The sequence below is a fragment of the Branchiostoma lanceolatum genome, chromosome 5 (assembly GCF_035083965.1).
Source record: "Branchiostoma lanceolatum isolate klBraLanc5 chromosome 5, klBraLanc5.hap2, whole genome shotgun sequence".
Classification (NCBI taxonomy): domain Eukaryota; kingdom Metazoa; phylum Chordata; class Leptocardii; order Amphioxiformes; family Branchiostomatidae; genus Branchiostoma; species Branchiostoma lanceolatum.
In genome coordinates this window covers 22,108,592-22,119,053 of record NC_089726.1, presented here as the reverse complement: position 1 = coordinate 22,119,053, position 10,462 = coordinate 22,108,592, and the positions used below count along the sequence as shown (strand labels likewise).

General features: G+C 41.7%; 1 protein-coding gene across 1 annotated transcript; it reads left to right on the top strand.

Annotated features, from left to right (window-relative positions):
• Positions 1 to 5,259: 5,259 nt before the first annotated feature.
• Positions 5,260 to 8,666, top strand: LOC136435974 (uncharacterized). Its single transcript, XM_066429683.1, has 2 exons — positions 5,260 to 6,095; positions 7,844 to 8,666. The coding sequence occupies exons 1-2, from the start codon at positions 5,269 to 5,271 to the stop codon at positions 8,664 to 8,666; spliced, it is 1,650 nt and encodes a 549-aa protein (XP_066285780.1). The 5' UTR covers positions 5,260 to 5,268.
• The last annotated feature ends 1,796 nt before the right edge of the window (positions 8,667 to 10,462 follow it).

Genomic DNA, 10,462 nt, shown 5'->3' with positions numbered 1-10,462 from the left:
AGGCAAATGCTCACCTTATTTACATACTCAGAAAACCTTAGCATACGTCAATTGTGAATGTTAATCTAACACCAGAAAGACGTCAAAAATGGTATATTCATGAGATAAAGTATTGGAGAGCGAAGCATGGTACGTGCAAAATAAGCAAGAGCGCTTACATAGACTCTCCAGGCATACTGGCTGGTTTCCTATGACGGCATTGGTCTCACCTGAGAAGGGAGACATTGCTAACAAGGGGCCAGTTAGTCACTGCCTTACACCCGAAAGACGTCAGAAAATGCATTTTCATGAGATCATGAAATCATACTGTCGGGGCTTCTTCTCGCCCCTAGCAATACCCCATATGACAGGTGTCTTGAGAAAATGGAGAGCGAAGCATGGCACGTGCAAAATGAGCAAGAAGGCTTACATAGACTCTCCAGGCATACCGGCTGGTTTTCTATGACGGCATTGGTCTCACCTAAGATGGGAGACATTGCTAACAAGGGGCCAGTTAGTCACTGCCTAACACCCGAAAGACGTAGAAAATGACATATTCATGAGATAAAGTCATATTGTCGGGGCTTCTTCTCGCCCCAAGTCATACCCCATATGACAGGTGTCTTGAGAAAATGGAGAGCGAAGCATGGTACGTGCAAAATAAGCAAGAAGGCTTACAACAACTCTCCAGGCATACCGGCTGGTTTTCTATGACGGCATTGGTCTCACCTAAGATGGGAGACATTGCTAACAAGGGGCCAGTTAGTCACTGCCTAACACCCAAAAGACGTCAGAAAATGCATATTCATCAGATCATTAAATCATACTGTCGGGGCTTCTTCTCGCCCCTAGCAATACCCCATATGACGGGTGTCTTGAAAAATGGAGAGCGGAGCATGGTACGTGCAAAATAAGCAAAAAGGCTTACAACAACTCTCCAGGCATACCGGCTGGTTACCTAAGACGGCATTGGTCTCACCTAAGATGGGAGACATTACTAACAAGGGACCAGTTAGTCACTGCCGAACACCCGAAAGACATAAGAAATGGCATAATCATCAGATCAAGAACTCGTATTTTCGGGGCTTCTTCTCGCCCCTAGCCATACCCCATATGACGGGTGTCTTGAAAAATGGATAGCGAAGCATGGTACGTGCAAAATAAGCAAGAAGGCTTACATAGACTCTCCAGGCATACCGGCTGGTTTTCTATGACGGCATTGGTCTCACCTAAGATGGGAGACATTGCTAACAAGGGGCCAGTTAGTCACTGCCTAACACCCGAAAGACATAAGAAATGGCATAATCATCAGATCAAGAACTCGTATTTTCGGGGCTTCTTCTCGCCCCTAGCCATACCCCATATGACGGGTGTCTTGAAAAATGGAGAGCGAAGCATGGTACGTGCAAAATAAGCAAGAAGGCTTACATAGACTCTCCAGGCATACCGGCTGGTTTTCTATGACGGCATTGGCCTCACCTTAGATGGGAGACATTGCTAACAAGCTAAGGGGCCAGTTAGTCACTGCCTAACACCCGAAAGACGTCAGAAAATGAATTTCCATGAGATCATGAAATCATATTGTCGGGGCTTCTTCTCGCCCCAAGTCATACCCCATATGACGGGTGTCTTGAAAAAAATGGAGAGCGAAGCATGGCACGTGCAAAATAAGCAAGAAGGCTTACATAGACTCTCCAGGCATACCGGCTGGTTTCCTATGACGGCATTGGGACCTAAGATGGGAGACATTGCTAACAAGGGGCCAGTTAGTCACTGCTTAACACCCGGAAGTCAAAAGAAATGGTATCGTCATTAGATAATGTCAAATTGTCGGGGCTTCTTCTCTCTCCTTGTCATACGACAGACCAAACTCCCGTCATTTACCACTATTGCATCATTTTCTTATCAAAGAAATGATTGGTTCATTTTCCTAATTGATACCTATCGATATTCCTTTCTTTCTCAGTGCAATGTGCCAGATGTTATAAAATCCTATCATGGTACGCGCCAGATTTATAACATTTCCTCATTTATTATCCAGATTAGCTTCTGATTTGCATAATTAGTATCTTACTGTTTTAATCATCACTTTAGTTATCAACATATCAAAACAACCAAAACTAGAGATCTGTTTTGCAATGGCTCACTATAGCACTGCTAGATATATTTTGATCTATTGAGTTAGATTCCAGGACCCCTGAAAAAATTCTTGAGTTATCCTCTTCCGAAGGTTCTCACAAAACGATCAGTGTTCCATTGGTCATGTTGAAAAATTCAAAAGAAGTTGCTTGTCTGGCTTTGTCTATTGGTTATAGGGTTATGTTTAAGAGTTACAACTTTACATGTAGTTTCTTAACCCTCCGTGTTCCATGGGATAACAGTAGTCCCTTACTATTCTATGCTCTATGGGTCGTGGAAATTTTAGATTAACATGTTTAAAATTGTTTTCCTTACTATTCCGTATTCCATGGGTTACCGCAGCGCGACCAGGGCAGTAGAGAAGTGAAGGAGCGGCCGAAGAAGTAGGCTGCCCAGTTCAGGATGATGATGTAGTAGATGTTCCCCAGGAAGTAGATTACGGTGGTCGCAAACACGATGCCTGAAACGCGCCAAAATGGAAAAGGAAGTGTCTCTCTTTTAGTTCTCAAACGTTACTGTCTGTGTTATCTTGGGGGAAAACAAAGGAAATATCACCTATCCTTGCTTCAGCCTTAGGCACGTTAGTTGACTCAGGGCTACCTTTTTTTGGTATCTGTCCATGTGGTTTAGCTGAGGAAAGGTCATGACACCACCAGAAGTAGCTATAGAAAACTGGGCCAAATTTGAACCAAGAAAATAGGTCGGTGTGACCTTACATAGGAATATCAACCGGACGAAACATGAAAAATCCAAGTAAATGTGTTTTTTTTTTTCATTATCTCTTTTTCTTCTTTTTTCAACCTTACCTTGGAATATGGGGGCTTCTCTTCTCCGCAAGCTCCGAAGAGAACTAAGTTTCCCGTCTATTTCACAGACAACATACACACAATTAGGGTAGTGAGCTCACCGTCACGATCGAGTCCAGTTTGTTGCTAGAGCTCGTGTGACATCTGCTTATCTTTCCTCGCGATGGTGAAAAAATGTCGAAAAAGTTTTCTGCTGAGTCCCACATGGTCAGCTGAGACCGTTTCCAAGTTGACAACACATTGATAGCATACGTCAACTGTACAGAGTGCCGTCTGCTGTATAGAGATTCGATCGATTCATTACGTGCCTCATCGACTGCCTAGTCTCTCTGAGTCACCAACACTCAAAATAACTCAAGAGGTTTTATCATCCTTAATTAGCTGACGTATATGTTTTCCCCAAGGGGATTTCAAACACTAATCAAGTGAGGGTCAAAGTCGACAGTTCAACTCACCTGTAACTTTGTTCGGTGGTGGTGTAAGAAGCCCGTCACGGTACCGTCGGGGTTTTAGTCTGGCGCTCCATTTTGGGCAGTTTAAAGGGTACAGCTAACAATAGCAGGGATCTCATGAAGAGTTGTCTTATCTACTGAGACTGCAGGTATGTTCTTACATCATCTTCTACGGTGAAAAAACAGACGAAGAAAGCGGACGCCATGTTTTAAGATAAAGGTGAACGAGTGGCCGTCATCTTATTCTTAAGATGATGCAAATGCTTGCTATATCTTGTTAACGTGTACCACATGTGCTACGATCAGGTAAAGTTAATTTTTGTATAGTACAAACCTGGCGCAAGCAACCACTTAAAGGCTGGTTGACCAGAAAAAGCATACATTTGAACAAAATACACCTAAGTTCTCAGAAAGCATATCTACAAAAGATGCACATAGTTTTTAATCTCCATGCTGTTATGTAAACAAATTTCAGTAAACCATTGTTTGATCATCAGACCTGCGTTTATCTTACAATCAAGCATGTTTTTTTTGTGTAGTTTTCTGATCTTGGAATAGCTAAACAAGTGTGTTAAGTTTATATATGTCTAAATTCTAACTACATGACTTGTAGTTCAATTATTGTACTTTGCAGAGTATTCATGTTCTTCACTTACTTTTGACCAAAAAAGGTACTGCATACATCCACACAACTGCATATATCTTAATAATGGTGTTACTGGTATTGTCGTGAAGAATACATTTTTTTATAGAATTGTTTCTGATTCTGGTGTTAAAATTAGATGAATCATAGTACCAGAGCTTGCAGAAATCCTCATGTTGAAGAGGCCGCTGCTGGCAAGGATGCTGCTGTCAATCAATTTTGGTTGTTCAGGGGATGGTTGATGCCACCTTGGGACTGAAAAAAGTGGTTGCTGGTTGGGGAAGCCAGTTGGTTGCTTGGGAGAGGGTCTTAACTATGTAAACATTGACGTGACTGTTCCAATGTGTCCTCTGACGGCAGGTGGTTGTCTGCGCCAGGCGGTTGCTCGACCAGGTTTGACTGTAGTATAGTTATGTTAGGATTCCTGAAATAACTTAGTGAAGAAAAACGAGGTAAGTGTATAGATGATCCTACAAAGTTATGTTATTTTTTTAAGATCATTATGGACTCAATCAGTATGTGATCGCATCATAGCCTAGGCATTAGATAATCATTTTTTTCCCAATAATCTTGATCAGAAGTACAAATTATAGTATTTAAATAACAGTGCTGGTAATTAAAAAGTCAGCAACATACAGTACCCCATTTGCCCCAGTGCTTCTGCAGCTTTCCCCTCCTCATAGCTATAGAGTATTCTGCTTTGTGGAAGGAGTTCAGATAATTAAGAAAGGATTGAAAAGTTACATGGTTGGCCTTTCTGCTTTTATAGATGCACAATTTACATAGTAAAATCACAAGATTACCGATAACGGGGGCTTCTGGGTTCAAGTTACCAAAAATGACATTAAAGGAATTGAGATGTAGTTTTTGCCCTGTCTGCTGTTGAAACCAAATTTGATTTTTTTCCCAAAAGGGAACTAAATGCGGACACTCCCAAAAGACATGTTGGTAGGTTTCTTCGTCTTCATGGCATTTTTTTTCTAACACAGGTTCTATTCATCACTCCGGCCACGTCCGACCCCATCCTTGCCCTGAAGCCGAACTGGCTCGGTACAGACGTATTTGGCTCAGTCATGGATTATTTCGACAAACACCTGAACAGAACAAGTGAAGACTACGTCACCAGGGCGTAGATCCAACGTGTCTTCAAAGACGTTGCTGACGTGGATCTTGTGATCACCCTACTGCAGGGGTTCCAGCTCTGCGACACCTATGACCAACAGACCTACATCATCTGCTGACACAAAACATGCCGGACGAGGTGTCGCAATCGACAACAGAACCAAAGGTGGTCTACTTTGGGAAGCAAGTCCAGTGTGCCGGCTCAACCGACATGTTCTCATCCGGGTTCTTCCCCCCAGTGCAGACCCGCCTAATGAGGGAGCTGCAGAATCGACCGTCACTGTGGAGAGATGGAGCTAAGTGTGTGGACAGGAATGTGGAAGGTCTCATCAAACTCTCTCCGAACGGCCGTGCAGTCAACATCTGTGTCCGCAGTGCGCAGGGTGACAAGGTGCAGTGTGGCAAGATGCTGCAGCAGCTGGGGAACATTATTGGTAATGTACTGTATGACTGCAGTCCAGGTACAGGCACAGTAGAGAATGTGCTCAGCTCTCGTGCACTGAAGGAACACCGGGAGGAATACAACTCCTATAGCAAGGAGGAGATTAGCAAGGCAACGACAAAGGACGGTGCAGTAGTCCAGTCAATACTTAAGTTCACAGAACAGGTCAGTGACCTGTTGTGTGGAGAGGATGTGAACCCAGAGCTGGTCCAGGCAAGCGCGCTTCAAGACACCGAGGAGACAAAGGTATTCCAGGCATTCCCATGTGAAGTTGACCCTTGTGAAGAATACAGGGCGATACTAAAAGAGCGGCCCGATGAGCTACAATATAAAGAGTACCATGCCACTAGGAACTCCACAGAGATGGTCCAGGCACGCATGCTACAGGGCACTGCAGAGATGAAAGTGTCCAAGTCAGTCCAGACCAAAGCTGACCGCTGTTTAGCAGACAAGCTGAAAGCAACGCTGCATATCTATGAGCCACGTGATGGGGAGCACCTACTATCCAGGACCTCCTCAGAGCTTTTTTTTTTTTTTTTTTTTCAACTTTATTCACCACCACCGATTTTTACAATGAAGTTTTTACATCAAACTTAAGTTAAAATCACCTCATCATTATAAAGTTGGAACATCACTTGAAAGTAACTTAACAGAAGCGACACAACATTTTTTTAACAGAAACAAACTACCTGTGATAAATAGCACATAACATAAGATTCCTAACATCATTACATGCAAAAGAGTAGCTTAAAACAGTAATCAAAGATGATATTACACGACTGACTACCTGTGACAAATATGTGAATCAGATAAAAACATTGTTACATCATTACCTACAAGACAAAACTTAAGATAGTAAGTAAAAGATAATATCATACAGCAGGTTGGTTTTCAAGAGGTGCTAAAGTGCATTTTTACTGGTAAATCTGTTTTTTATTTCCCAGTTGAAAATACTGACCAGATCTTTTTGCCTTGAAGTGGCCTGTGGGTTCTTCCTCAGAAAAACCCATGTTTTAAAAATCACCCACTTAGCTATAGTTATTGTTTGAAGTCTTCTTTTCAGATCATGTATTTTTAGTGGCTGAGTTACTTTTCCAAGGATCACTTCTTGAAAATCAATGTTAGGGTTATTGGGACAGAAGGGTACATAAGTGTGAACTGAGTTCCAGAAGTCTTTTAGCCTTTTACAATCCAGAAACATATGCTTATAATTTTCAATATCTCCACTGTCACATAATTTACATATAGGACTAACTACTTGCCCATCTTCATCTTGTATTTTCCATTTGTTTAGTTTCTCACCACATGGTAGAATTTGCTGAAGTAATTTGTAATTGAATACTGCTATTTGTGTTTCTTTACATGAAGTTGTGCCTAACATCTTCCAAATCTTCTTCCACTCAAAAGAGTCAGAACCGAAAAGTGCCTGCCATTTCTGCTGGCAGCATGGTACCACTGCATGTTTCTGAATGAGTGCAGTGTAAAGGGCTTTGTAGGATTTTGTCTGGATTTTCAATTTTGTTATAGGTTCAAGCAGATGTGGGGTCTGGATAACAAGATGCATTGGGCTGTCATCTGAGTCTAGAGCATTTTTAACAACAGTTTTCCAAGAGCTGGGTATGGCTTGAAACAGACTAATGTGCTCAATAAGAGTACTGGGTCTGTTACAAAGGGTTGGGTAGTTATTAATAGAAATGAATTGTCCCCTAGGGAATAAATCTTTCACATAAATGATTCCTTCTTTGATCCACTGGGGAAAGAAGATAGTTTTACCCTGGGATCTCACATTTTCATTGCACCATATTACTTGTTCTTCTATGTTGAGGGCCTTAAAACCGCCCGCTTTATCAGTTCTGTGGTGGGATAGTATAACTTGTTTGTAAAAAGTGGGAATATTGTTGAGGTTTGGGCCATCGTTTTCATTTTCAAAGTTCATGTGTAGTATAAGGTTATTGGGGCCAAAAGAATTTAAGTACAGAAGGGGCAGTGCTTTCCATCTAGCATTTTCCAAAGTTAAACAGTTTTTGTCCAGTCTTTGTACCCAAGATGCAAGTAGGGATTGCTTTTGGTATTCAAGATTTGTCAGGCCTAATCCCCCCAGTTCAATGGGTTGGCTTATAACCTGTCTTTTAATCTTATCTTTTTTTCCATTCCATAGAAATGCAAACATTTCTTTCTTTACAGTCTGTATCACCCAAGTAGGGGTGAGAATCATTGACATGTTATAGATTATCTGTGAAAGGGCTAGGAATTTTAATACCTCCTCAGAGCTTATCCGGGCACACGCAGAGCAGGACACTGTACAGACAAAAGTGTTCCATGCAGTCCAAAGTGAAGATGACCCCCAGGGGAAATCCGAGTCGATGCCTACTCATCGGAGAGATGAGCTACTGGATAGGGAGTACCAAACCACCAGGAATTCTGCAGAACTGGTCAACACATGCGCGGGACAGGACACTGAAGAGACAAAGGTGTTGCATACAATCCGAAGTGAAGTTGACACGTTGATGCCAGCACAGCGAACCGATGAGCTGAAGGACTGGGAAGATCCACTTTCCAGCTGCAGGAACCGCCCAGAGCTGGTTCAGACCTTGATGTACAAAGTGGAGCCAATCCTGGACCATCTCCTGTCACGTGATATCCTCACTGTTGAGGAATGTGCCAACATCAAGGCTAACAGCATACAACAAGAGAAGGCAAGAGCGTTGTTAGAGATCGTGGGAACAAAAGGGGAAGTTGCATGTAATGTGTTCATAGATGTTTTGAAAGAGGTAAGCCCGCATGCTGCTGAAATAATCCAAGGACGTGCCAGTGCCCAATTGTACAAAGAGGAAAAGGACCCGCTCGAAATGAACCGTCCAGAGCTAGTGTACACCTTGAAGCACGTGGAACCAATCCTAGACCGTCTCCTGTCACGTGGCAGTCTCAGTGACGAGGAATGCAACCGCATCAGGGCAAAGGAAACACCCGAAGACAAGGCAAGGGAACTGTTAGATATCGTTGCAACAAAGGACAAAGGCGCAAGAGAGGTGTTCAAAGAAGTCTTGGAAGAGGTCAACCCGAATGCTGCTGACCTGGTGTAGATGGTTTTGAGAAACATCGGAAGAAACATCTTGAACTCCCAAATGATGAATGCTATTTTCTTAAAGAAGGTGCTTTGCAGAAATAGTAGGATAACAACATGTTCAACAATAGTATTTGGTTGTATGCCACTTTTTAAGAAAAAACACTGTCATTTATTTGAAAAAAAAATATATATTAAGCAGAGGCATAGTTTTCGAAGGTAGAATAAAACTATGCAATTCAATTACCTGTTGCTTTGTATGTAGCTTTGGCTTTTTAGTTTGTGATATCATTGTGAACATCATAGATGCTATGTAAAACTATATGGTGACTCTATGGTGTTATAAGTCTAGATTGAGCTGTAAAAGATATTGACTTGTACAATTGAATGTAAGTTTGTTTTATTTCTACATTTTCTGTTGAAACATAGTAAATGACTGCAAGTGATCTGCATGGTAGTGCTAGTATGATTTTATCTTGCTCACTTTAAGTTCAAAAGATGCTAAGGGGTAATGAAAGAGTAACTTCTATTCAGTATCAAGATTTTCTGTATTTTCATGATCAGCATGGCTTTAAGCTGGCAACTGTAGCAGAGGAATCACATGTAAGAGAAGCATATTCCCTGTAACAAAGTGTAACATTGATGATATCTTCGTCTATGCTAGGGAGAGGCCATAATGTGAGCAAGCTGTTTCAATAAACATCATGACTAAATCTTTGCTTGGGTCCGTCATCAAGGAAGTTAGATGTGTCATCAGTTTCTTGATATTTGAACAGTGTCATAGACTGAATGGTCAGAGGAACTGATTTGGTATGTCACAGTGCTAGACGAAATAGATTAGAGCGTTTGTAACAATAACGAACACGGTACAGAGCCTATATTTTTCAGTTATGTCAAACTAATTGCATGAAACAGACCTCAAACTCGTGTCCATTAAACTCTCAAGTGACGAAGCCATAATTTCACTACATTCCGTGCAACTGAAGATAAAGCTAAGAAGAGCACAGGGTTTCATCTGACACAGACATTTACTCCCAAATAACTTGTGGAGAATTTATTTTACAGGATTAAAGACTCGACATTTGTCGTTCGTCAAAATGAATTGCTAAACAAACATGAACAATTTCGAAATTAGAGATGTAAAATTACAGTGAGACTCTTTTGGCACTATGGCAACGTTGGAGGAATATGGCCTTTCATTTTTTCCACAAAAAAAATGCATATATGTTTGGGACAAAGTCCCATAGTTTAAGTATCTAGTGGATGGCGCAGTTGTTAAACGTTGCCCTCATGGTCTATGACGGCTGGTTGGTTGGTTCGTCCCTTTAACGTCATTGACTCACTTCACCTATTTCATTAGTATGTGTAGCAATTTTTGTATCCATCTCTAGAACGGAGGGGAAATATAAACACCCAGTGATCCTGCTCCATTGCTATCACACTAACAGTGCTGCCCCTGCCCGGCCCTGGTGCTGAATTACCGTCACACGAACAGTGTGGCCCCTGGTGCTGATTTTCCGTCACACTAATACTTAGACCTTTCGGAACGTTTTTTTTCTTAATTTTAAGATTTTAATTCTTTGAATTTAAAGTAAACATTAGAAGTACCAATAGGAGCTCATAATTATCTGTCAAATGGAAACCAGTCATCACAGACATTTCTCTGACAAATATTGGTCCACTATGTGATAACGAGTGAAGAAAGCCGTTTCTGGACAAGGACGGGGGCGATTAGACTTCCAACAACCTTTGACCCATTGCTGACGTCACACGCACGTGGAACACGTCACGTTTTTAGTGTGTTTGGGTCAGAGA